Source organism: Diaporthe amygdali, assembly GCF_026229845.1.
Source record: "Diaporthe amygdali strain CAA958 chromosome Unknown NODE_3_length_2959817_cov_65_330692, whole genome shotgun sequence".
Taxonomy (NCBI): domain Eukaryota; kingdom Fungi; phylum Ascomycota; class Sordariomycetes; order Diaporthales; family Diaporthaceae; genus Diaporthe; species Diaporthe amygdali.
Window position 1 is genome coordinate 1,217,516 of NW_026517023.1, and position 26,306 is coordinate 1,243,821.

Sequence of the window (26,306 nt, forward strand, 5' to 3'; positions counted from 1 at the left end):
ACCATGCAATTTCTTGGAAAGTTCAAGGCTGCAGGCCGCAGGGGAGGATTGAAGATTGGACCAACGCAAGACATCAAATTCCCACTCAATGTACTAGTCCTGCGTTGGAAGTTCGTCAACTTTACACGTCACGACACTGGAATTCTATCACATCACAGATTTAATGAGTTCGACTGTGGGAGGAGACGGGGTATCTTTCCAGTATTTTACAGCTTTTACAGGCTAGGCTTTCCCATCGCCTGATGGCAATCATTCCCAACTTTCATCAAACATCGCCCTTCTCGACGACATCCTCACATCTGCCACAGAGCTGATCCTCCTGGGGGGCAATATAACGCCAGCATCGAGGACATTTGTGCGCATTTGGAGGCAGCACCCACGCCGTACACTTCACGCCACCAAGCGAGCTCTCACCCTCGACGTCGACCTGGCCGCTGCTGGAAGCATCCGTGACATCCGCACCGCCTGCATGGCCGCCATTCGAAGCCCCTACCGGGACGTGGAAATCGATTGAGTACTTCCATTCCGCTGTCTCGGGAACAGGCTCGTTGATGCGCACAGACGAAACCACAAAGACGCTCTCGAGCTCGTCGCCGTACTGGAGGGCGGACGCGACGGCCGGGTCCGGGATCTGCAGCACGACCGAGCACTGGAGGGACGAGCCCACCTTCTTGTCCCTGCGCGCCAGCTCGGTGGCGGATTTGATGCCCGCGTGGACGGCGAAGAGCACGGGCATGGCCTCGCGCAGCTGAGGCTCCAACATCGACAGCCGCGCTTCGTCAATAATCGGGGACGCGTAGAGCTGCCGCAGCGGGTGTGTGCTTTCTTTCTTGAGCCACTCTGGCGCGTGATCCCAGGCTTCTTCCACTAGCAACGGCGTGATGGGTGTCAGCATGCGCATGAAACCCCAGAATATGGGTTCCAACACGCCTCCCCCGTCGCCGCAGTACAGCCGGTCCTTCAGGGCCTCGAGGTAGAAGGCGGATAGGTCGTTGTTGACCCACCTGTTCAGCAGGCTGAAACCCTTGTAGAACTCGAAGTTGTCGTAGGCCTTGCCGACTTCCTCCATGGTGTCTCGGAGCTGGATGATGGCAATGTGGTCGGCGATTCCCAGTGATGTGGTCCGGGCAGTCTCGGCCATCGACCCGAGCAACATCTTGGTGATTGTGCGGTACTTGATTAGAGAAATGTGTATTGACTTCAAGACAGGTTCCCCAATCACCACATCGCGAGTGTAGTCGCTGCTAGCCGCCCAAAGACGGAGAGCATCTGGCCCGAGAGCATCAAAGTGTGGTCCAGCAGGCGCTTTACTTGATGAGTCCTTCGGCGTGCCCTTTTCCTTTCTCTTCTTGACCGGTGGCAGCAAAGTCCCATCCATTACCTGATTAGGGCTTATGATATTGCCTAGCGACTTGGACATTTTCCTTCCGTCCTTGTCCAGAGTGAACCCATGTGTGATGAGACGTTTGAAAGGTGCTAGGCCGACTGTCTGTTTGATAAGACTGCTGCTGTTGGAATCATCCGCGGCGGCGGCAGCGATTCTTGTCAGCAGGCTGGACTGAAACCAGCCACGATGTTGATCAGAGCCTTCGAGGTAGACGTCCGCCTGAACATCACCTTCGTGTGTCCAACTGCTGCCACTGTCAAACCAGACGTCCATAGTGTCCGTTCCTCGTCGATACTCTGCTTGGCCCCTAAGCGATGGCAGAATCCAAGCCGGATCGTCAGGCTCATCAGACCACCACGCATCGGTGCCTCTCTCACGTATGACCGAGATAATGTGCTGCACAGTCTCCTCGGTCATGACAGCATCGCCGTTCTTGTCATATAGCGCAGGGATAGGAACTCCCCATGCACGCTGCCTGGAGATGCACCATTCGCTTCGTCCCTTCACAAAGCTCTCCAGCCTGGTCTTTCCGCCACTGGGGATGAATTGGACGTCGTCGAGGGCTTTGAGTGCCTCGTCTTTGATCCCCGCGACGTCGGCAAACCACTGCGCCGTTGCTCTCACGATAATTGGCCGCTTGGTCCGCCAGTCGTAAGGATATTTGTGCTGGTATTTGTGGACGTGCAAGACGTGGGATCCCAAGATCTCCAGTACAGCTGCATTTCCTTTGCCTTGCACGAAAAGCCCCTGTAAGCGCTGGGGATCCTGGGGATAAGCCTCGGCTGTGAAGTGCCCGTCATTGTCCACCGGCGCAGAAACCTCGAGACCCAGAGACCTGCAGACCTCGTAGTCGTCGTGGCCATGGCCAGGGGCGAGATGGACCAGGCCGGAACCAGACTCAGCCGAGACAAAGTCTGCGTGGATTATGGGTTGGTACGCTGCCTTTTCCCCATGCAACGGGTGGTAATACGAGAAGCGGCGCAAGTCGGAGCCTTTGCATGACACGATCAAGTCGTTTTCTTCCAGTTCGGTGCGACCGAAGCACGTCTCCAGGACCTGTTGGAGGCACTCCTTTCCTACTATGAGCGCATCGCTCCCGTGTCTTAGGATCACGTAGTCGAGATCGTCATGCACGGCGATGGCTTTGTTCGCAGGCAGAGTCCAAGGTGTGGTAGTCCATATTACGGCAAATAGTTGGCCCGAAAAATCTTGACCGAGGAGTTGACGAAGAGCAGTGCCCCCATCAGCCGACGATGTGACCGGGAAGGTCACGTAGGCAGCATGGGAGGTGTGGTTGTCTTTGTACTCGAGCTCCGCCTCGGCAAGAGCGGTGCCCGAAGATGGAGACCAGTACACCGGCTTGTACCTCCGATAGATCAGCCCCCGGCGGACCATGCTGAGGAACAGCTCGAGCTGCCGGATCTCGAACGCAGGGTCCATCGTTGTCCAGCGTCCGTCCCAGTCGGCCATGACGGCGTAGGACCGGAACTCGCGCATCTGCGAAAGGACGGTGTTCGCGGCGAGCTCCCTGGCTGCGCTCCGCACGTCGATTGGCGCCATTTTCTTGACACCCAGGGCCTCGAGGGCCTTGAGCTCGATGGGTAGGCCATGACAGTCCCAGCCCGGAACGTATTTGACCCTGTGGCCCTGCTGGACCTTGACTCGGAGAATGGTGTCCTTGAGGATCTTGTTCAGGGCGTGTCCGACGTGGAGCGAGCCATTTGCGTAAGGTGGCCCATCGTGGAGGATAAACTGCTTGTCGGCTGGCCGGTTTGCGGCCTGCCACTCATAGAGGGCGTCGGTGCATCTTTGGAGGTAGTGCTCTTGAAGCTGTGATGTCGGCCGAGGTCTAGTTGTGGAGGTGCCGTTAGACTTGCTGCTATGAAGGTGGTGGTGGTGGTGGCGGCAGAAGGGTAAAACTTACGGGATTGAAGCCTTTGGCAGTCTCAGCGTCGACTGCCACGACTTTGACATGGTCCCTCAAGTCTCGTTCATGCTTCCCCCTCTGGAGTTGCTGACGTCGTCCCTAAGAAAAGTCGCGGTCGCAAAACTTTGGGCGCGTCTTAGCTTCACCACCCCTGTCCCACCCATTCATTCGCAGGGATCCCGACCACACGGGCATGACCACGCCACACTTTGTGTAGGACAACTATGGTCAACCTTCATTGACAAAACCTGCTGTTGGATAACTCAATGTGGTATAATATACTGTTTCATATCCCCGCATAATTATTTCAATACGACAATCAATAACGGGTTGGGGGGGGGGGGACACATTCTAGTTGGACCCTGCTATACAATAACCTCCCAGAGACCTCCTGACTGCGAGAAGTCCTCTTACAGGATAACCACCCGTACCTTGTAGGATATTGCATGAACCGGAGTCTCTGCACGTCTGCACTTCTCACTCTCTATGCACTTTTTCGTAGGAAAGTTTTGAGATACTTGTAGGCTGTACTGTGTACTGCGTAGCTTACGCCCGGACATTCTTATACGTCCTCTCCACATCGCATCTGTTTTCACATTTTGGTAAGTAAATCAATCTATACTCAAAACAAGCAGCTTCATCTGATCAAATTCCCTTTTTAAGCCATGCTAACAATTCTTCACCAGTACTGCAATGCACAGAGTTGTTCACTGCCGGGCTATCTGGGTTCCCAGGTACCAGACACCTTCAGCTCATTGGATCGTCATATCGCAGCCTATCAGAGTCGTTCCTGTTCAAGTAAATAGACAGACCTATGTTTGAGCCCCATAGGAAAGAGAAATCAACATGAGAATCCAGCCCGTATCCTTCACATGTACCATTTCTTTTCTTTGCCTTTCAGAGAAATATCAACTCCAGACTCGGATTTGGAGGGTGCAGCTGGCTATACCGTAGATTGGGCCGCCCTATGGCGCACGGGCCTCCTCGGCAACTCCGTGTTAGTCGCCCGGCCAAGCCTGCATAACTCGGCGAATTTACGGCCCACCCACACGAAATTTTCACCATTGCAACGACAAGAGTGCGGTTTTGAAGCCGGAATCCAACAAGAAGCGGTCCCGTAGCTCAGCTGGTTAGAGCGTGGTACTAATAATTCCCTGAATGGGAATCATCGGTGATGCCAAGGTCGCGAGTTCGATCCTCTCCGGGACCAATTCCTTTCTTTTGCCAATATCGCAGGGCATTCTTTTTGGCCCCATAGAGACCAGCATGAGTTGGTCCTTCTCTAGGTGTCAATTCCTCTGCGCGGTGACTAATCCGTATGTGGTGGTGCTGTGCAGTGCCTCATGTTGCTGACTTTGTGGGCTGTGCTACTTTGTGATTAGCTATATGAAGGCCAGCATGTAGTCTTTTTGCAACTTGTTTAAGGGATAATAGTTGTAGTATTGTGGGAATAGTAAGGTTAGTGTTTGTAGTAGGCTGATTAGTCTGAGCGACTTATATTTATAAGTAGATTGTAAAGAAGTACAACTTTTAGCTGCTTTTTATCACCACACAAACGGATATACATTTAAATGTATAATAAAACCTTTAACTGTACAAATATTTAAAACTAGTAATTTAACTAATACTAGTTAATAATTATACATTCTCCAATTCAAGCAGGCTCACACCGGCACTGCGTTTCGAGAGGGTAGATACTCAAGTAGACACGCAACGCCACATCGCAGCAGTGTTTGTCGCATTCGTGACGTTCCACACAGTTAAGGTTGTATTTCATACGTTCTGTCCGCGGATAATGAAGGCGACCGACTGATACGAAGTGCACAACAGGCAGTGTCCCGTGAATCGGATAAGCTTTAACTTTTTTATATATTCATTCAGGGAAACATTGCACTCATTCGAATTGAAACCCAAAGCCACTGACAACAAAAAACTTCTCATCCGAGCTTCAGAGCGCCTTTTCCCAAATATGATCGGATAAAATCCTCGTCTTTATTCAGATGATAACAATCCGCCGCACCTCAGCCTCTTCGCGGATGAGCCCGTACGGCGGGTGATATTGGTTCCACTGCTCCAGCTCCCAGTATCCGATCCTGGTATGGACCTCCTCACTCTGATCCACAAGCATACTGTCCTCCCTATTTTGGCTCCTAATGAGCACAATCCCAGCAGCGCTGTTTGGTTGCCAGCCGTCCTGGTTCACACCGCTCATATCCATCGGTTCGCTCTCCGGCCCAGGCTCCCACTCTATAACGGTAAGAAATGTTACCTGCATTGCGAGGCCGAGCTGCATGTTCTTCAGGCTTCCTATGTCAGGAATTAAACTAATATAAAAGTCGTTCAGGCCGTTTCTCTTCAAGGGATGATCCCAATATGCTCGAGTTAGTAGATCGTTCCTGTTGATTCTTTCTGTGGTACAGCTGAACGTCGGGCCCTCAAGAGTCACGCTCGACGGCAAGGAATGTATGTGACTGAGGGATACAACATGGGCGCAGTAGCAGTAGCGCGTGAAGATAAAATTGCTCATATTTAGAGAAGAATGGTTCAGTCCTCGGAAACGTTCGCCCCATTTGATGGAATAGGACAGCGAATCACTATTTATGTGATCTTCCGTTGCTTCATATCGCCTCTCACGAGGGAAGAGCTCGATAATCTGGGATCTCTCTTTGAGTTGGAATGTGCCACTGTTGAACCCAGGCGCGAATTTCTTAGTTTCCGGTCGAGCAGTAGCGCAGAATGGCCAGTCTCTCTGATATGACACCTTACCCTCGACGGACGCCCATGAGAGTGTATTGACATAGCACTCCGCCACCACGCGTGTCTTTGCGCCATTGGTGATGATGTTCTATATTGGTCTTTTCCCCTTGTAATTTGTCCAAAGCAGCGAAGGCAACAGGCACGCAATCGGCAGCCCGTCAAAGAATGTTGTCCCCTCGCCGCCGTCCCCGGCGACTTTGCTGCTAAGGCGAGCTATGTGTGAAGTAATGCCTTGGAACGCGAAGGGCCTGTCCGCTGGCTGTGTCAGAGCCATTTCCGTGTAAGCAGACAAGAGCTTCCTCCATAGAAATAGAAAAGCCGATTGAGACATTGGGTTGCTATGAAGTTCTCGGCCTGTGCACAACTGCATCATCTCCGCGTGAGATATTCCGATTTTAGCATTACGCATAGAGGGTGGTTCGCGGCCGTCTTCGGTCAGTTCGCACTCTTGGCATTCCCAGCTGATTGCCTCCTCGCCGAATTTCAGGATGCGCGGGCTCAGAAGCCTCTCCTGCAATGTCCACGCTCGTGAAAAAAGAGGTTCGGGGGGACATGCTCGCAGCTCTTCTGGGCGGTGACTTAATCCGCTGATGGAAGCCCAGATCTTTGTAGGAAAGTTGCACGCCTGATGTACTGTGTCATTGGAAAGTCAGCGGCAGGTCACCAACTTAGAAGAGGGAAACAAAACACTTGATGCGTAAGGCGTGACTTACACCGTGGATTCCTTGAGCGTAAAAAGCCTTCTCCGCCACTGCTTGCGCAGACTGCGGCGATAGTGCAATAGGAATTGGCGTAGACCAGGTGCATCTGGGCCGCCTCCCGAAGCCAATCATCAGGATCGTCTTGCCTAATACACAACGAGTCAATCCAGATATAGCGCTTCTTTAGTTTCCTGCACACTTTAACTGCGTCTTGAAATGTTTGAGACAATGTTTCGATGTGAACTCCCCGCGCCAGCTCTGCCTCCGTTTCCTTCGTCAACATGTAGAAGCTTTTCACGTTGGTACCCCAGCAGTGACTCAGAGCGAGATATTGAACTGGGCCGGCATCATTTTCCTTAATGTTGAGCCGGGGGTTTTTAATACTGCTTGGGTCGCCGACGTCTAGGAGCCGGGTTGGCCTGAACGATGAATCACGCGTCGCGCAGTTAGGATGTTCGCGGCAGCTGTGCTCTTTATGACACGCAGAAATCCATCTGTTTGCCATATTCATCACTGCTTCGGATCCGGTATAATGGCTAAGCAAGTGGTCCTTCCCTGTCCCGAGCTTTGGGGAGTCTCGGGGGATCACTATATTGGTCCTGGAATCTTTCCGATAGTGATAGTCGTCACTCGCTTGCAACTCTGACAGTATCACCTCCTTGGTCCGCATTGCATCAACACATAAGTTCCGAAGGTACATAGAATGTCGAGGGCCTAGGAACGGCGGGTCCTGGTGATAGTTATTCGGGGAGCCTTTCGACGGCCACTCAATATAGAGATCCCAGGTCATCATAGCCTCCGAAGCAGAACCGAAAGCATTGGGTTTCGGACTGGGAAGCCACCACGTCCAGCAGACGACGAGTTTCAAAGGCCCATAAGAGAGAACACCTTCCACAAGCTCAGCGGAACTGTCCAAGTTTTTACGATCGAGTTGGAAAAAGCCAGTGGAGAGACCATCTGCAAAAGACTCAGCGGAACCGTGGTAATTATGCAGTGTTTGGAGGAATTCTTGGCACATCATGGAGCACAGATGACAGCCGTTACGCGCAGACGACAACATCTCCGCAGTTGAAGGCCAGAAGTCGAAGTACTCTCGAATCTGACGGTGGGGCATCCCGAACGGCCGATGGCGATGGTCCCCAAGGCCTGATGGCTCCTGCGTGGGAATCGCGCCATCTTCCTCGTGAACGTGAGTATTCAAAACTCGCGATGCCTCACATAGCTGCTGACAGAAATAGCAGAAGCGATTGAGGCCAACAAGTGCGTCCTCATTGCATAAGATGTCCTGGGAAAGAAGGAGTATTGGCGTAGGACCTGAATGAATGACGTCGATCAATGCGTTCGAACACAGTTTGCTGTCCTGTTCAGCAATGTATGCCTTTGATGGATCCTGTGTGAATATCCCTGCGTTTCCAGAATTGGTCTCACTCGGTGAGGTCAAGGATTCCTCGGGAGGTTCCGTCATCTTGGGATAATGATTTGATATTCTCAAGGTAATCGGACTGTGAGCCATTTTGTCCCTGGCCCACGATTCCAGGATTCTCGGGTCATGGTGCAAATCCCCGAGACGTACTATCTTTGTCTCCAGCGCCGACGCACTTTTGGTTTCTCCTTGTTGCACTCCCACGCTATGGTGGTGTAAAATGTCAAAGATCGGTTGAACCTCTTCAGGAGATTTCTGAGAATCGAGAGAGAACTGACTCTGCCTGCCCTCCATGATGGCGACAATGATGTTAATGAGCATTTCGATCGATAAAGTCCTGAAGCGACGAGCACCGTCGGTGTGTCTTGTCGGTAATCTCACGTCATCTTGACCTTAAGGTAAGCGGGGACTGCAATTGTAAATATCTTGTGTCACCGGAGCCCCCAAGCTTTGTCACAACATTAATTCATAACTTTCACGGCCAGATTGTTTCTCAGGATCCTCTGGCGGCATGAAATTCCTGGCAGCGATCTGCCAGCTGTTGCCCCTGAAACGAGGGCGATGCGTCCAAGATGCACAAACAATGCTGGCCATCGCGAGATGTCCACTCTCATGTTGAACCTTTTATGATGAATCGTGCTGGACACTCGAGGCCCGCTGCATGGGCGTCCCATTCTGCCCAATTATGGGCGCTTGCCCGACAAGGTTTGATGTCCTGCTCAATCGAGCAAAGGCGGCCTGCCGAGCCGCCATTCTGCTTCATGATCCGTCAGGCTGTAGCCAACCAGTGCAACAGGGCGATGTTCAGGTGGAAAATCCGTAAGTTAAAATTCAAAGATTCCTCAACGTCCAAGGTACCTAGTTGCTCTTGCTAGTTGTACCACCAAGCTTATCCTGTACCGTATCATCGATGCCTCCCTCCATTGTGAACTGCTTGCCAATCGCTCCGTCCTCTGTCACACGAGATATTATAAAAGCGGTTCTGGACTACTCCGCTGCGAAAATGGGAGAAGACCGTACCGGTAAACTGGTGGCCGATCGCTCCAGCAGCATCAAATACCTTGGGCTTGTCCTGGCCCAGGTGTGGGTTGACTGGTGTTTGAACCCTTCCTGACGTGCCTCCGTTGCCGGTCTGCTTCGTTGCGTATGTTTCAGGGCTTGTTACTGTCGTGGATTTTACCAGGTGTCCTTGTCGTAATAAGTGCGAGGCTGTGTCTTGAGATTTGAGGCCCTGAGATTTGTCGTCGAAGGGGACGATCCCAAGAGATTCATGCAGATTTAAATGATCCCAATTTTGCGTCATGATGTGTGCTATCATGAACCAATATAATGTCTACTTCATCCCGTACCATATGGGTCTGTGGTCGATTGTGGGAGCGGCGTTTCCTACCGTCAATCTCAGCCCTCACCCTGAACTCAATTGTAGAGACCCAGTCCTTACAGTGGCTTGGTGCTGTCTCATCTGGTCAACATGCGTACACGTTGTGACGATCATGGAATCTGAGAAGCTCCCTCAGACTGAAGCCAACGGAGCCAGGCAGGGTAAAATTCGTAGGACATGTGTGTTGTCCCGTGGAGATCATGCCGTCCCGCCTTTCTTCTCCTTCAATGCCCTCTGCCGGATCTGCCTCGCCACAGCCTCCCATGCCCACTTCGTCTTGACCCCCGTGGTGGTCTCATCCTCGATTCTGAAGCCGCCCATTGCCCTGAACATCCACCACTTTCGCTGAGAGTTCTCCTGGGTAGTGTCACGCGTGTAATTCACCAGCCCGAATCGCTTCCGCTCAGGCTTCAGGTCCGAGATCTTGACCTGGCTGACCCGTGGCTTGAAGATGGCGCCCATGTTGGTGATGGTCACCTCAGCGTCAGCGGGCGGGGCTTCGAGAAACAAGTCCATGACATGTTTCGACCGGCGGTACTTGTCAGGGACGCGCATGTGAATCCATACCACCATGGGGGAAGTGAGATACCAGACTGCCAGGAAGGGAATGGTGCTGGCGACGGCCACTGAGTAGATGGGTGAGTCAGCTGTGTCTGGGCTAGTAAGTGATGTTGTTGGGCGGGAAACTCACGTCCAGCGGTCTGCCAGAGCGGCAAGTCTGCAGATACATATCCGGGTATGACGACCACGGCGAAGAAGCCGAAAACGAAGATGGTTGTCAGCTTGAGAGCGCCGAGGAACATGATCCTAGGTGTCCCAATGTGATAGACAATCATTCTCGGAGGGATTTCTGCACCTTTCTGGTAAGCCTGGGCGATGAGACGATTGAACCATCGAGGTGGGCATACCAAATTTGGGCCCTCTCGGTTTTGGCGCCGGCAGTGAGGATGAAGCTCTCCTGACGAACTGCTCACGGCTCACCAGCGGGGTCATGATGCGTGATTGGGCGCGACATGCCGGGACCAGCCAGGCTCGGAAGGTAAGCCTGGCCAGTTGTGGCCTCAGTTGGGCCCGCTGAAGCGATATTAAACTTATCATGTTGAGCCTGAAGTTGTTGTGGAAGGGATGAGATGCGAGTCTCTGAGGTGTGATTGGAAAAGTTGTGGTGGCCCGAGCTCCTGACTGTAAACAGCCGCAGCTTGACGTTTGCCATGAGAAGGAGTTGTCATACACAGTTGAATTGACAGTAAAATTCTAAAATATAGAAGCGCAGACCTAATGCTTTCCAGCGAGAATTCAGTACGAATAAATTATTTCCTAATCATAGATCTCGAAATACACATCACAACTCTGATATCAAGACTGCGGTCCTTGGTTTAGTTCAGAAGCAGGGCCCCAGACACTCATAGAATCATCGCAACATTTACTCATTCCACATCTGATCGGAGTATTTTAGGACTCTGAGTCTGCTACGCCTTCACGGTATCTAATCGATATTCTTGCCCAGCCATTCGGACCACTGATCAGCACTCCATCCTGAGCTGATTTCGTTGGCGACCACGCCGTCGAAAATCACAGTGGGGCTGACATGCACCCCAACAAGACGGGCAGTCTTGATGGACCACTTGAGATCATTCGTCACCCCGTTTCCAATGTTCAGGCTGCCATCATCAGAGGCCTTCTCGGCAATAGCCAGCAGCTTGTACAGCTCGTTCTCGCTCACGCCGGCGCTGTCGGCCCCGAGCTTAGCCAAGCGCTTGTACGTAGCGTTACGAGTCTCGTTCACGAGACTGACGTCAAAGTACGACTTCTGGTCGTTGAAGAGAGCCTCACTGAAGGTCCAGAACTTGGACGGTGCGAGCCTGTTCACAGCAAGGGCGGCTTCATGCACGAGCGTTGATGATGGGTGCCAAGGCTGGATCTGTTGGCGGAAGATAACCTGCACCTTGCTTGCCAGCTTGGGATCGGCCCGGATCTTGGGAGCAACCGACGTCACAAAGGTCTTGAAGAGCTCTGTGTGGTGTGATACGGTCAGATAGGGGCATCACCTGGAGACACAACCGTATTCACACAGTCACATACTTGCTGAGAAGGGGCAGACATAATCCAGGTACAACTCAATGGTGTGCAGGGGCTCTGCTGCCGATGCCTCCGTGGGTGCCGGAGCTGCCGGATCGTCGCTGAAGAAGAGCAGACGGTGGCCCTTGAACTTGGGAGGGAGCGCCATAGCTACAGAGTGTTAGCCGTACTCCAAAGTTGGTGTGTTCCAGGATGAGACCGACTCGAATTATGTTTATTCCGAGGGATTAAGAATAGTATGGGATGGAAAGCTGAGATGGAGGTCAATTGAGGTTTGACTAATTCTCTGGGAAGATTGCGAGTCGCAGAACCAATGCACCGTCTCGAGAGGAGCATGACTTTATACGCAGAGGTGGATGGCGTAATAGGATGGATGGTGAACGAGCTCATGGTGGGGTTGAGGCAAGGGAGCTCCCACTTCTCAAGGGTCTAACCCTCTTGCCCCCTGTGTCTCCGCTGCCCACCGACCTCTTCACATGCAGCTCCTGGGCTTCTGAAGGAATCTCGCGACTGTGACGCGACATCCCTGCACAGAAAAACAGGGGTCTGCAGCACCCCGCGATTTGATAGCCGATTCGAGGTCCTTATCAGCCCTGCGGTGACGGAGCCCCGCGAAGAATTTCTTCTCGATCTCCCTCGGCGACAGCCCTCCTCCTCCGGACACTGGACACTGGCCATTGTCCCATCTTCCGCCATGCCTTACCAAGTCCTTACCGGGAACTCGTGCTTCACGAGTTCCGAAGCCCAGAAGCTTCTGGGACGAATCAACAAGCAGACCGACGCCAGGCTTCAGTCCATCCAGGGCAACTGGCTTTACTACGTCGACCTGAAAAAGGGCCAATCTGGACTCGACAAGGTCCAGCAGTTGCTTCAGGTCAGCAACGCCTCGGGGCCCGCTACTACATCACGTTCCGAGAACAGCGTGACCTTCTACATCACTCCTCGCAACATCTCGCCATGGAGTTCCAAAGCCACGAGCATTGCCCACGTCTGTGGCCTCAAGGACCAGGTTCACCGGGTCGAAAGGGGTCGAGTGATTACCATCCAGTATGAGGACTCGAACAATGGAGGTGACGACCTGCCCTTCCGCGACATCATCCATGACCGAATGACCGAGACGCTCGCCACTGAGCAGCCCTCCCTGGACGCCATGTTCGCTGAACGTGATCGGTCTCCTCTCGTGGTCGTTGACATCTTCGCGGAGGATAGTCGTGGACCATTGGCGGTGCTGGACGATTATAACAAGAAGATGGGTTTGGCTTTGAGTGCCGAGGAGATGCAATACCTAGTCGATTCCTACACACGACTGGGCAGACCACCTCACGACGTAGAGCTCTTCATGTTCGCTCAGGTCAACTCCGAGTATGTCTTCCAAGACAACTGCGTTTTCGTTCCTTGTCGTTTGGATGACAAGTGTCACACATTCTACACCCGATCGACCCTTTCCCCTGTTCAGTACTATTTCTGACTGTCGGTTCTGCACAGACATTGTCGCCACAAGGTCTTCAATGCAGCTTGGACGATCGATGGGAAGCCTATGGGCAAGAGTCTTTTCGAGATGATCAAGAACACCCACAAGAAGACCCCTGACTATACCGTCTCTGCATACAGCGACAATGCTGCGGTTCTTGAGGGTGGACTTTCCAACTTCTGGGCACCAGACTATTCCACGGGCACCTGGAAGCTCTCCAACGAAGTGATCCACCCATTGATCAAGGTTGAAACCCACAACCATCCCACTGCCATCTCACCTTTTCCTGGCGCTGCTACAGGTTCTGGAGGCGAGATCAGGGTATGATTTTCCTACTATGCTACTCTATATGTTATCCTCAGCTTCCAGACAAGAGGTAGGTGCTAGAAACAAGTGTTTCTGCGGCCTCTGTCTTGCAAATTTGTAGCCCATCAGTAGTGCCCCGATGCTGATCTGGTCAATGTAGGACGAAGGCGCCGTCGGCAGAGGTTCAACACCCAAGGCCGGTCTGTGTGGCTTTTGGGTCTCAGATCTGCTCATTCCCGGCAGAAAAGAACCATGGGAGGTCGACATTGGTCGACCTGGTCATTACGCCAGCAGTCTCGACATCATGCTGGAAGCGCCAATTGGCTCTGCACGATTCAACAATGAGTTTGGTCGGCCCTGTCTGACTGGCACCTTCAGAACCTTGCTCACAAACACCGAGGGCGAGCATTCTAACTCCAACACCGAGTGGAGGGGATATCATAAGCCAATCATGATTGCTGGCGGCATTGGCTCCGTCAGGCCACAACACGCCCTGAAAAATGAGGCAGACGTGCTCGACGGCGCCCATGTCATCGTTCTCGGAGGACCTGCAATGCTGATTGGACTTGGAGGAGGTGCCGCCTCGAGTGCTGTGGGTGGGGGCAACGCGGATCTCGACTTCGACTCGGTGCAGAGAGGCAATCCAGAGATGGAGCGCCGAGCCCAGATGGTCATCAACACCTGTGTTGCTCTCGGTGGCAACAACCCAATCGCCATGATCCATGACGTAGGTGCTGGTGGTCTATCAAACGCGCTGCCCGAGCTGGTCAAAGACGCAGGCTTCGGCGGCAAGTTCGAGCTGCGACAAGTTGAGAGTGCCGACAACAGCATGAGCCCATTGCAGATATGGTGTAATGAGGCACAAGAACGATATGTGCTGCTCGTCAACAAGGACAACATGAACCGCTTCCAGGTCATTTGCGGTATGTTCATGCTATATCGAATTCGGCCGCTGCAGACCCGAAGGCTAACTTCATGAACAGAGCGCGAGCGTTGCGGTTATTCGAATGTTGGAAACGTAGTTGCCAAGGACAAGAATGGTGTTTCCCGGCTGGTACTTCAGGATCGGGAATCCAGGGAGTACCCCGTACCAATTGATCTACCCATGGACGCTTTATTCCCACCAGGCCGCCGTCAAGAGCGAGTGGTTGAGAGTCTCAAGGCACCTCTGGCTCCTTTTGATGCAGCGACGAGTATCTCAGAGAAGTACGGCCTTTCGGACAAGACGGAAGTGATCTCTAAGGCTACTGAATTGGTGTTCTCGCTTCCTTCTGTTGGATCGAAGATGTTCTTGATCACCATAGCAGACCGAGTACGAAAGACCCCCCCCCCCCTGACATCCAATCACGTCGATACTGACTCTCTCCGCAGACTGTTGGTGGATTAACAGTACAAGACCAACTCGTCGGTCCATGGCAGACGCCCGTGGCGGATGTTGCCGTGACGCTCGGCTCCTTTGGGTTTGAAGACAAATTTCGCCATGGCGAGGCAATGGCAATGGGAGAAAAACCAACTCTGGCTCTCATCTCTGCCGCAGCTTCTGCACGGATGGCGGTCGTGGAAAGCCTGATGAACCTCGGTGCTGCTCACATCAAAGGCGCCACGGATGTTCGCGGGGATCTGCGACGGGTCAAGCTGTCTGCCAACTGGATGGCTGCTGTGAACCACCCCGGCGAAGGTGCCGCGCTGTTTGAGGCCGTCAAGGCCATCGGCATGGAGCTATGTCCAGACCTTAATGTTTCCATTCCTGTCGGCAAGGACTCAACCTCGATGAAGGCGTCTTGGAAGGATAAGAGTGGAGAATCCAAGAGCGTGACGGCACCTGTTTCGGTCGTCATCTCTGCTTTCACACCTGTTGAAGATGTTCGCAGCACCTGGACGCCACAACTCCGACGCGTCGAAGAGGTTGGCGACTCTGTGCTCATGTTTGTCGACCTCGCTGGAGGTCGCAAGGCCATGGGAGGCTCGGCTCTGGCACAGACCCTGGGACAACTCGGCAATGAAGCACCGGATGTCCGCGATACTAGGCTTATTGTTGACTACTTCGATGCTCTGTCGCAGCTTCACGAAGAGGACATCGTGCTGGCATATCACGACCGTTCAGATGGTGGCTTGCTTACCACCATCGCTGAGATGATGTTCGCCGGCCGGTGTGCAGCTGACGTCTCGATCGATGAGATTGCGAAGTCTGCTTCGACCTCTGATGTCCTTGAAGCTCTGTTCAACGAGGAGCTTGGTGCGGTGTTCCAGATACGCAAGTCAGACGAGAAGAGATTCCTCCGCTGCTTCGCCACTTGCGGGCCGCCGCCAGGCCTGATCAAGAAGATTGGTTACGTCCGGTCGACTTCCAAGCAGTCCTTGTCAGTCAAGTATGGCATGACACCACTCGTTGAGTTAGACAGAGCCCAGATGCAACAATGGTGGTCAACAACCTCGTACGAGATGCAAAAGCTTCGAGACAACCCAGTTTGCGCCGAGTCAGAGTTTGCCTCGCTCCTCGACGCCAAGGACCCAGGTCTCTCATACAAACTGAAATACGACCCTGCCGATGCCAGCCTTCCAGCCCTCACAAATTTGAAGTCCCTGGTGACGCAACGCCCTCGCGTCGCTATCCTGCGCGAGCAAGGTGTCAACGGTCACGCCGAGATGGCGTTCGCATTCCGTGCCGCAGGCTTCGACGCCGTGGATATCCACATGACGGACATTCTGTCAGGCTTCTCGCTCGACGGGTTCCGCGGACTGGCAGCGTGCGGCGGCTTCTCGTACGGTGACGTGCTAGGCGCCGGCCAGGGCTGGGCCAAGTCGATCCTGATGCACGACAACGCGCGCAAGACGTTCGAGGCCTTCTTCCGCCGGCCAGACACGTTCAGTCTGGGCGTGTGCAACGGCTGCCAGATGCTGTCACGGCTGAAGGAGCTGATCCCCGGCGCGCAGCACTGGCCCGCCTTCGTGGAGAACACCAGCCAGCAGTTCGAGGCGAGGTACAGCATGGTGCAGGTCAAGGACGAAGGCGACAACAGCGTCTTCTTCGCGGGAATGAGCGGCTCGCTGTTGCCGATCGTGGTGTCGCACGGTGAGGGCAGGGCCGAGTTCGCCTCGCCCGCCGGGCTGCAGGGTTGCAACGACAGCGGGCTGATCCCGTTGCGCTACACGGACAACTACGGCAAGGTCACGGAGAAGTACCCCTTTAACCCCAACGGCAGCCCACAGGGAATCGCGGGTGTTAGGAGCGCAGACGGCAGGGTGCTGGCCATGATGCCGCACCCGGAGCGGACGATCATGGCGGACGTGGCGAGCTGGGCGCCGAGGGAGGAGATCGACCGTTGGGGCCAGTTTGGCCCGTGGCTGAGGATGTTCAGGAATGCCAGGAAGTGGGTTGGTTGATATGTCAAGAGGCTCAGAAAAAAGAAGAAAGCAGAGAAATGGCTTTATAGACAGGTACGAGGATGGCTTCAATGCATGCATGGTTTACAGGCGTCAAATCGTAGTGTGTTCTCCACGGTCAAGATTAGCCGGTGTAAATGCAAGTGTTCATGTTTTCATATATTCGTTATTCATTCACGCACGCCGAGGTATCTTTGCTTTCCCTTCTCTCTGAAGTCTATTCTCGAATTCATACCCTCATGGATGCGATGTTCCTCCTCCCATTATCTCTACTGTGCACCGGCACCGCTAGCCAACCTCTCAAAGCCCTCCAACACGTCCTTGTCCACATTGACCATCCAGTTGTCCCTGAAGGCGGCCTCCCCGCCGGCCCTCTGCACCAACCCCTGCAGCCTTTCCGTTACGAACCCGTAAGTCCGCACCGTGTGCACCGGGTCTCTCGCCACGAGGGCGGCCTCGGCGTTCTCGAGCGGCGTGCTCTCGTCCGACTGGGGCGGCGCGTCCCAGACCAGGCCGTCCTCGCCGAGGGCGTTGCCGTCGTGGCACTGGAGCACGACGGACGGCCACATGGTGAAGAAGTCCTGGAGGCTGGAGCAGGCGAGGTCCTGGACGGGCTGGGGCAGCTCGCACAGCCGCGTGAGGGCCATGCACGACAGCTTCTGCCGCTCGATGTCGGCCATGCTGTCGAACGAGCCGAACCACTGCGCTGACAGCCACGGCCATACCTGTGTGATGTCGGCGCCGACGGTGGAGATGACGTTGATCAGCAGGCTGGGGTCCGCGAGCGCGATGCGGGCGAGGATGCTGAAGTAGGCGAGCTTGTGCGACCATTCCAGGGCCTCCTTGTTCGACGCGTTGGGGCCAGTCAGTTGCGACCGCTCCCAGTCGGTGTGGATGCGCTGGAGCATAAGTTGGACGATGCCGAGCTCGACGAGGTCCTGTGTGATGACAGACGCGCCGTTTGAGCCGCCGAGCTCTGAGGCCGCGAGGAACATGAGTTCGATCTTCCTGTAGCTAGTCAAGACATCGGCGCCTCGGCTTCGACCAGATGATTGGAGAGGGACTACCAGTGCCTCCAAAGTGCGTCTTCGCAAATTGTCTGATAATGTGGCGTCAGGAGCCAAGACAATGTACGCGTTCAGAATTTCATACGCCGCCTCGGCCAGCTGAGGCTCATTATCCAGAAGAGGAAGTATCATGGGTTGAAGGCTGATCATATCTGCAGACAATGGAGAGGCACTTTGAGTGATGAGCGACCTCCAGAGGTCCACGATGTCTTCGAGAAAAGCCTGACTTGAGCTGTCATTCATGCATTGAGTAATAATGGGGAGCATTGCTTGCTGAAAGCGTTGCGACTCAGCTCCTATCGAGTTCACCAGCGCTGACAGAACCCCAATGATGGCAGCCTTGACCATGTACGCCTCATTGGATTGTTCCCACAGATCCGGAAGTGCCGCCATAATGGGGTCCGCAAAGGGGAGCACGTGTTCCTCCATCCTCTGTATACACACGCGAAGGGTCTCGAAGAGAGCCTGCTTAGTGTCCTCCAGGTACGTGACTTCGAGTAGGCCGATAAGTTGAGGGAGGAAATCTGGCGCGTATTTCGCAAACACGTCGCCTTGGAATCCGAAGTCGTCGGCCACTTCTTTTAATTGTCTCGCAGTGGTGAGCCGGACAACCTCATCATTGTTCTGATCTTTGTTGTTAAGAAGGTGTCGGTAGATTTCGAAGATCAATGGCCGACTCGCGTCAGCGATCTTGACCGGCACCCAGGTACTGATCAGGATCGCGATCCTCCGTCGGAGGACCTTAGCCAGTGGACCAGTGAATTGTGCGTCTTGCACGAGCGTTGTCGTGAGGAGGTTGTCGAAGTCGAAAGCTTCCGAAATATTAGGTGCGGCTGCGCCCATTGCAGTGTAAATGGCTTCTTTTGTGATAACGTCCGAATCGGCGCTTGTCGCTTGCTGGAAATAAGACAGTAGAGGGGGTGTCAAGAGGGTCTTGTAGTGCACCAAGAGTTCCAGAAATACTCGCTCGGCGCATGGCCTCACAGCAAACTGCCATACATCACCCAAATATTGTTCCGTAGACTCAAAATCCTCCGGGTCGTCTTCCCATGCCTCAAGATCAGCTTGGCGGAAGATCAGAAGCTTCGTGATAATGGCATTGACGATTTGCATGACGAGGTCGTCTTTTAGCAACTCGTCTTTGATGATCTGGACAGCTCTGTCTTTTTGTTCCAAAAACTCTCTGCTAAGGTACTTGAAAGTCTGCACAGGCTTCCAGACGATAGCCACGCAGCTTTTGACCAACAGCAAACCCTTGAGGGCCAATTTCTCTAGCAACGGGCCCTCAACCTTGGATTTGGCGCCGGCTCCATCCGCGGTCGTTGTCTGTCTCAGGCCGCCGGACTTGTCGAAAACCTCGGCAAACTTGGCTACGAGGTCCCAGTACGCGAGCACGAGCGGGATTGAGTTTGGCAGAAGAGGGAAGCTGGCAGGATGGGTTTCGGACATTTCGAGATGCAGCTTTGTGAACTGGAGGAGATGCTTCCCCACAACCTCTTGGTAGGGAGCAGGGACAGCGGAATCGTGGCTCACGTAGCCCAAAAATTGGCCAAAGTGGTTTTGGGTGACGGACCAGTACTCGACGACAACCTTATCCTTAACAGGGTTCTCGTACCCGAGGATCAGCAACCGCCGTAGGATTTTTGCCGCGAACAGACTGTTTTGCATGGCCAGGTCTGCGGCATCCTCGTCCCCACGTCCATTCGCCAGCCATTCAGTCCACAAAGTGGCTCTCTCCGTATATATCTCGCCAAGGAGGTAGACCAGCTCAGGTGTGACGGACTGAAGGGCTGTCTGGGACTTTCGCATTCGAGCAGTGCCGAGCTCCTTGACAACCCGGAGGAGAATGACCAAAGCACCACCCAAGAGTATCTGGTCTCCATTCTTGTACGTCCTCAGGAGGTCGATGATGCTCGGAAGTGCCTCTGGCCATGAGTCTGGGTAGTCGATACGGAGGACCTTGGCGGTCGCAAGGGCGTTGTGGAGTGCAAAAGCCCTGTCCTCCTCTCCCAAGGTGCCTTGGAACAATCTTGACCTTATGAGTGCCTTGTCGTCGGGGTTCATGGCGTTCTTGGCAACATGGCGCCAGTATTTGTCGATTCCATTCTTGATCTGTATTATGGCCAGGAAGCGAATCTCTCGTGGGATCGATTTGTCAAGGAAGACGCTCTGTGAGATGAAGCTTGGTTAGCTGTCCAGCTTGAGGGGACACGCGTGTTGAAAAGCATAAATGAGCCTCGAGCCAGCAGGGTATCTAGTTGCATACCTGTAGGGAGGGAAAGTAGCCTTGTTGGGTCTCCCAGGTGCTGAGCTGCTGGCCGGCGGCCTGCCTCTGGCTGTTATCCATGGAGGTGGCAGCCTCCAGGGCCTTGCAGAGCTCCTGCATGGTGAGGGGGCTGGCCTCGCCAGGCACCTCGATAGCGAAGCTCATCTTGTCGGCGCTGGACTGGCTTTCTGGTGAAAGTGTCGAGGTTGCAACAAGGCGCGGGTGACGATCGAACAAATGATGTCAGGTAGACGCGGCAAGAACAACGCGACAAAGAAAAAGATGGAGGGGTCGGAGAGACACCTCACCCCTGTCTGTTCCTCAGCGCCAACCTCACCCACAGCGGCGGGTCATCCTGCCAGGTACGTACCTGTGTCAGGGCCCAGGGGTCCTGGCCATATGTACCCTGGTACTGTGTCTACCTAGGCACATGTAGGAACAGTATCTCGGGCGGATTCTCAGCGCCGTCCTGTTCTCATCACGGTCGAATGATAGTCTTTGTCTTTACTACATACCTATCTACTCTAAATACCTATCCAGAACCATACGATAGCCTGCCATACTATGTACTTACAGCTTCGCCTGGCCGTCCTGAGGCACCTTGACCACGACCTTGCCCCAGGTCTCTCTACTTCCAAGAGCCATCAGAGCCTCTGGTATGCTTTCCAGGCCCACAAACTCCTTGTCTGTAAACTCGGTGCCCCTGAACTTGCCGTCCTCGACCAGCTGCAGAATTTCCTCCCACACCCTCACTTCTGTCTCGGACTCCATTTTCGAATACATGCCCCAGTGGATCCCCACGATGGAGATGTTCTTTAACAAAACCTTGTTCATAGCCACTTTCTCGATCGCCCCGGCCGCAAATCCAATCACCAGGATGCGCCCGTTCCAGGCGATACACTTGGTGCTCTTGTCCACCATGCCAACCGGGTCGTAGACAATATCTACTCCACGCCCCTTGGGCGTGAGCTTCTTCACCACCTCAGGCCACTTTTCGTCCTTGTAGTCAACGACGTGGTCCGCCCCAAACTGCTTCGCGACCTCGAGCTTCCTCTTGGTCCCGGCCGTAGCAATTACTGTCGCACCGAACGCCTTGGCTACCTGCACCGCCGCGAGCCCAACGCCGCCCGCGGCCGCGTGCACCAGGACCCAATCGCCCTTCTTTACGCCTGCGCGCACCACCATCGCCCCGTAGCTCGTCGGCGCCGTGACGAACAGCCCGGCCGCCTCCGTCGACGTCCACCCCTTGGGCTGCGGGCGCAGGTTCGCCTCGGCTGCGGTGGCGAGTGTGGCGTATGCGCCTTGGGAGGCACCGAACACGCGCGAGCCGACCGGATACTTTGGGTTGGAGCTCGCGGATGGTGTGGAAAGCACTGTGCCGGCGAACTCCATGCCTGCAATCCAGGGAAACGGTGGCTGGTGCTGATATTTACCCTGGACCTGCAGGATGTCGAAGAAGTTGGTGGCAGCTGCCTCGACCTTGATGAGATACTCATTGGGGCCCGGCACAGGGTCTGCAAGTGTGGTGACTTTCAGGTCGTCAAGTTTCTGGATTGCAAGTGAGTACGCTTGTCCTAGGAGCCGATTGCTGTTTGAAGACACAGCTGTGTGCACGCACCTTGACATATTGTGATACTTGTATGCCCTTCATCTTGACTATTCGTTGCACGGCGGCAGCTTATATTTTTGTCAAGAACACTCGTAATGAAGACTTGCGGGGAACGATGCTCTGTGGAACGATGCTATAGTATAGGAAATAGAAAGATCTGTAAACGGCGGGAATGAGATGGCGAAGATTGACGAAGCAAGTGCCAGATGGGAGATCTGGGGCATTCCGGGGTAAAGAGGTGTGGAGAGCCGAGGCTCTTTTGACGGTTTGCAGGGATCATGCAGATCAGCTCTTGATGCCGTCGCCTTTGCCCTGCCGATGTGCGCTATGCAGTGCCAAGAGCAGCAGCGAAATCGTCGCTAAGTACGTGCCCTGCCACAAGACGATTTTCTATGCATGATGCGTGTGGAAATGATCTCGAAAAGCTTGGGGATGCTGAGCGGAGGAAACTTCATAATATTTGAGCTTGCCCGGTGAGCAGCATTTCGCAGAAGTCACAACGCATGGCCAGCATCATAGACAGGCAAGTAGCATTCGGACACAGACAAGTACCCAGGGTTCATGAAGCTTGGATAAGGCCAAAATCTTGTGGTTGATCAGCCTCCTGCCAACCCTGGCAGTCTCGTCTTAGGATCAGGCTTGAGTCTGTAGGCAAATCGTGATAGGTCTGTCTCCTCTGATTTGTTAGTGCCGAGCCCTGGCCCAGGCAAGTTATGATTATGTTAATTCCACCCCAAGCCTCATAAGTCTACATGAACAGATGGGCATTTGGAGTGTCCCGAATACCCATTCTGGTGCCCCATCAACCTCCACAAGACGCGTCTCACGTCTCATGGCACATTACAAAGACCATGAGTTTCGCTGTGGTCTCCGCTCGTGTTCACAGACAACGGGAGGCTTCCGGACAAAGTCTCGAAGCGGGCCAAGTCTGATGGGGACTGTCACCCCTGCCTCTTTGAATCAAGCACTGGATGGCTTGCTTTGCTCTTTCCACAGGCTGGCTGAGGCCTGTGGGAATATTCGATCCGCCAGAATGGGCCACACCCAACGCACTTTCTAGGTGTCGTCGGTCATCCGAATATCTGGGTAGCATGAAAATTCAAACTCTCCTTCATATTGAGACGTCCTTGAGTTTCGTCATGCTGAATTCCGGCAACCTCATGGTGGGGTACAGAAGCGCCCCAGGACTCTGCCTCGCACGCCTTGCCTTCTCAATCGCCTTCTCCTCCGCAACAGATTCCCTCTCGGCCTCGTCATCGAGCATCGTGCCCTGCAGGCTCAGGTATGTGTAGTCGCCCGTAGATCCACTGGAGAAGTTCTTGATGCGGAAGTACACCTTGCCCGTGACCTTGTCGCCCTTGTGGTCCAGCCAGTATCCCGAGCTCCGCAGCTGGGGCATCTCCTCGGCCTTCTTGCCCTCATTGCCCTCGCCACCCTCCTGGCCCTCGACGAAGGGGTCTTCCTCGGCGACTGGCTCGACCTCCTCCTCCTCATCCGGCTGGTCCACCCATGTCCACCCCTTTGGCAAGCTCCGCCGTGATATGCTGGCATTGAACTTCTCGAAGCACACCACGCCGATGTGGCCCTCGCTCTGCAGGTTTATGACGCCCTCCATCCAGGCGCCCCGCGACGGGATGAACAGGTGCAGGTCGGCCGTCAGCCAGGCGAACGGCGGCGCGTAGCACTCAACCGACTCCAACACCACCGGCGTGTCGTCCGTCGGCGGGTCCGCCGGGTCCGCGCGCCGCGGCCGATCCGACAGGTTCACGTTCTTGTAGGCCAGCAGCACGCCCTTGAACTTGGGCGAGTAGCGGTTCAGCATCGGGTCGAGGTACTCGCGGGCCGTCTTGGTGAGGGGCTCGTCGAAGGCGGCCGGCCAGATCGGGATGCGCTGGGAGAATGTTTGTGTGAAGAAGGGGTACTCCTTCTCGTCCGGTACGACGGCTTGGTGTGTTTCTGTTGGGTCTGCTTGCTTTGCTGGTTTCTCGGGCAGGGTTATGGATTTATGGTGTTTGCTCTTCTTTTCTTTCTTGTCTGTACTCTTGTGTTTTTTGTGCTTCTTTTCAGGCGATGCAATTGGTTCGGCTTCGACGTCGTCAACTTCTGCCACTTCTGTTCTCTCCTTCCTCTTCTTGTCCTTGTGCTTCTTTTTCTCCTTCTTGGGTGTCTCCGTGGCTGCTGGCGCCTCGTCCACGTCCATCTTGTCGCCAGCCTCCTCGTGCCGATGCTTGCGCTTCGACTTCTTATGGCGCTTTTCTTCGTGATCTGAACCCATATCGGCTGACATTATTTTGGAACTCGATCTTCAATGGTGCTGTTATTAGAGACCGGCTTGAGTCCTGACAAGCCAAAGGTATACCATGTGAGATGCAACTCCAAACTTTTTTTCTTTCTGCCGGCGATTGAGCTGCCTGACCCCAATCGGGCCCCACACCAAAGCACACCGCCCAATACCGCATGGCCTACAAGGATGGTACTACTTACACTCCGACTTCAGCATTCAGCTTACTATGGTAGACATTCTCACCTTGGCGCATTTAGAAGTACTCAGACAGTGCAGCGCACATTGTACCTGGTTTACCATCTGCAATATCAAATTGTCATTGTCTTTGGTCTGAAATGCTGTGAAGGCTCTCAAAGATCGAGCAGCCTGCACTCGACGTCAGGTGCCAAAGGCGCTTCTCGAACTCCATGACAGGACGCTTCTTGATATATACATGAATAGTATGACAAGAGAACAGGGCCTATCATCTTGCCTGAACTCCTGGCATGAAATTCCCCGTGTGACTGTGGGATTTGGATCACCGTGCTGTCTCACCCGGATCCTAGCCCGGCTTGGACCCTCTTCCGCCTGCGGCGACACGTTGCCAGTTGTGACCATTAATCTTTCCGTTGGCCATGGTCACTGTGACTGGCTCGCTGCGCTTCTGGTCGGGTCCTCAGCGTCGCGGGTTGCCGTCCAGTCGTCAGGTGTAGAACGGCTGTGCAGGCTCATCACGCAGTAGAGCAGGCTGCCAACAGATTGGTCGTAGGAATAAACTTGGTCAACTCCTTCAAGACCTTGCTTTCAACCCTTCTCAATCTTCGAGCGCTTCTCTTTGTCTTGCCTTCGTTTCCGCCTGGCCTCTTTCCTAGCCCGACGTTCCTCTTTCGTTTCTGGCGATGCGCTCTTCTTCGACTTCTTCATCGAGTCCTTCTTTGACTTATCCTTTCCCCCGACAGATTTCGACGCGGCGGCAGCTGCAGCTGACTCCTTAGCCAATTTCCTCGCTGACTTCTCTGCCTTCCTCCTCTTCTTTTCCGCTCTTCTTGCCCTGCGCTCCTCCTTGGTTTCTGTCCTCACTGGAACAGCTTCTGCCTCTGGTGTCGCATCCGTTGATTCGCCCTCCGTCTTCCACTTCAATGAGCCCTCCAGCATCCCACCACTCACGAAACATGCGTATAGAGCATTTGCGCCTTTGTATTTCCCCGCACCAGCCGTGAGAAGGCTGTCCAGCCTCGTGTTTTTCTTGGTCTGGACGATGCTGGTCTTGCTGGAAGTGTCGAGGCTCTTCAATTGTTCATCCAACGCGTTTAGCCACCACTGATCGCTTGTAACGTGGTTCTTGCGGCCGATTCCGAGCGTGTTGTCTTTGCGCGACGCAAGAATGGGCTTGGCCAGGCCGATCGAGTCGTCGGACTTGTGCAGCGAATGGCCAGAGCCCCGCCAGCCTTGGGATTTGAGGAGGGCGTGGGCGTCCATTTTCTGGGGGGCGTAAGGATGTCAACAGTACGGCGGGTCGTACTGTATTTGGAATATTATATTGGATTTGGACTTGTAATCATCTCGGTGGTTGTTGGTATGGCTGTGTGCAGAATGCTGCATGTGAAGAATTTCCGACTGTTGAGGGAAGACACTGGTCGAGTTCGAAAAAGATTGAGTGGGACCTCGGGACCGGCAGCGGCATTACATAAGCGGACCAGATCCCGGTCTAAGTATACTTATCTAGAAGTTTGGCTTCACTTACACCCAACACTTTCTTATCTAACTCATGCATTCACTGTCCTCTGGCATCATTTTCCGCATTTCAAGGGTCTATTCTGTCTATTTTCAGAGGCACCTGCGGCTTGAGAGAGCATGAGCCAGGCAACCAGCAATAGGAGGTCAATGTTGAGATGCCTCCACTGAGGCCTACCAAATTCAGTTGACCTCCAGCCTGACCTGTTCCACTTCTACAGGCCTAGTGCCTGCTTGTAACGGAGATAATAAGTCGACACACGGCAAGACACTCTCACGTATCAACCAGCGTGGAAGCATGACTACTCGACCAAGATAAAGGCAGAACGATCATTGCCCTATGAAGTACTCCACATTTTTTTTAAAGTTTATGTGTAATTTTTTTCAGCAAGCCGGTCAACTTTTGCCCCCAGCCATGGCTGTTTCTTCACTTTACCACGGGTTAGGATATGCGTATGGCTCGTTCGTATCGGAGGACTTTGCTATGATTATTGCAAAAGCAAAAACCCAATCTGGTCGGAGTGAGGCAGTCATCTGTCGTGACCAGTGAG

The 26,306-nt window shown here is 53.9% G+C and overlaps 9 protein-coding genes across 9 annotated transcripts; 1 reads left to right on the forward strand and 8 right to left on the reverse strand.

Annotated features, from left to right (window-relative positions):
• Positions 1-265: 265 nt before the first annotated feature.
• Positions 266-3,361, reverse strand: J7T55_002764 (isoleucyl-trna synthetase; the record flags this gene model as incomplete). Its single annotated transcript, XM_053137872.1, has 2 exons — positions 266-3,236; positions 3,312-3,361. 2 exons carry the CDS (start codon positions 3,359-3,361, stop codon positions 266-268), a joined length of 3,021 nt encoding a protein of 1,006 aa, XP_052998633.1.
• A 1,949-nt stretch (positions 3,362-5,310) lies between these two features.
• On the reverse strand, positions 5,311-8,237 carry J7T55_002765 (HET-domain-containing protein; the record flags this gene model as incomplete). The annotated part of the gene is made up of 4 exons (XM_053137873.1): positions 5,311-5,561; positions 5,949-5,998; positions 6,215-6,704; positions 6,785-8,237. The coding sequence occupies 4 exons, from the start codon at positions 8,235-8,237 to the stop codon at positions 5,311-5,313; spliced, it is 2,244 nt and encodes a 747-aa protein (XP_052998634.1).
• An 816-nt stretch (positions 8,238-9,053) lies between these two features.
• On the reverse strand, positions 9,054-9,498 carry J7T55_002766 (uncharacterized protein; the record flags this gene model as incomplete). The annotated part of the gene is made up of 2 exons (XM_053137874.1): positions 9,054-9,148; positions 9,216-9,498. 2 exons carry the CDS (start codon positions 9,496-9,498, stop codon positions 9,054-9,056), a joined length of 378 nt encoding a protein of 125 aa, XP_052998635.1.
• A 276-nt stretch (positions 9,499-9,774) lies between these two features.
• J7T55_002767 (paired amphipathic helix protein) lies at positions 9,775-10,412 on the reverse strand (the record flags this gene model as incomplete). Its single annotated transcript, XM_053137875.1, has 2 exons — positions 9,775-10,202; positions 10,268-10,412. The coding sequence occupies 2 exons, from the start codon at positions 10,410-10,412 to the stop codon at positions 9,775-9,777; spliced, it is 573 nt and encodes a 190-aa protein (XP_052998636.1).
• A 650-nt stretch (positions 10,413-11,062) lies between these two features.
• J7T55_002768 (uncharacterized protein) lies at positions 11,063-11,803 on the reverse strand (the record flags this gene model as incomplete). Its single annotated transcript, XM_053137876.1, has 2 exons — positions 11,063-11,589; positions 11,659-11,803. 2 exons carry the CDS (start codon positions 11,801-11,803, stop codon positions 11,063-11,065), a joined length of 672 nt encoding a protein of 223 aa, XP_052998637.1.
• Positions 11,804-12,349: 546 nt separating this feature from the next.
• J7T55_002769 (phosphoribosylformylglycinamidine synthase) lies at positions 12,350-16,816 on the forward strand (the record flags this gene model as incomplete). Its single annotated transcript, XM_053137877.1, has 5 exons — positions 12,350-13,017; positions 13,141-13,447; positions 13,593-14,355; positions 14,416-14,744; positions 14,804-16,816. The coding sequence occupies 5 exons, from the start codon at positions 12,350-12,352 to the stop codon at positions 16,814-16,816; spliced, it is 4,080 nt and encodes a 1,359-aa protein (XP_052998638.1).
• A 269-nt stretch (positions 16,817-17,085) lies between these two features.
• Positions 17,086-21,800, reverse strand: J7T55_002770 (uncharacterized protein; the record flags this gene model as incomplete). The annotated part of the gene is made up of 4 exons (XM_053137878.1): positions 17,086-20,052; positions 20,150-20,333; positions 20,724-21,697; positions 21,768-21,800. 4 exons carry the CDS (start codon positions 21,798-21,800, stop codon positions 17,086-17,088), a joined length of 4,158 nt encoding a protein of 1,385 aa, XP_052998639.1.
• A 1,069-nt stretch (positions 21,801-22,869) lies between these two features.
• On the reverse strand, positions 22,870-24,033 carry J7T55_002771 (dna-dependent rna polymerase i subunit a43-like protein; the record flags this gene model as incomplete). Its single annotated transcript, XM_053137879.1, has 1 exon — positions 22,870-24,033. The coding sequence occupies one exon, from the start codon at positions 24,031-24,033 to the stop codon at positions 22,870-22,872; it is 1,164 nt and encodes a 387-aa protein (XP_052998640.1).
• Positions 24,034-24,825: 792 nt separating this feature from the next.
• J7T55_002772 (uncharacterized protein) lies at positions 24,826-25,500 on the reverse strand (the record flags this gene model as incomplete). Its single annotated transcript, XM_053137880.1, has 1 exon — positions 24,826-25,500. The coding sequence occupies one exon, from the start codon at positions 25,498-25,500 to the stop codon at positions 24,826-24,828; it is 675 nt and encodes a 224-aa protein (XP_052998641.1).
• Between the last annotated feature and the right edge of the window lie 806 nt (positions 25,501-26,306).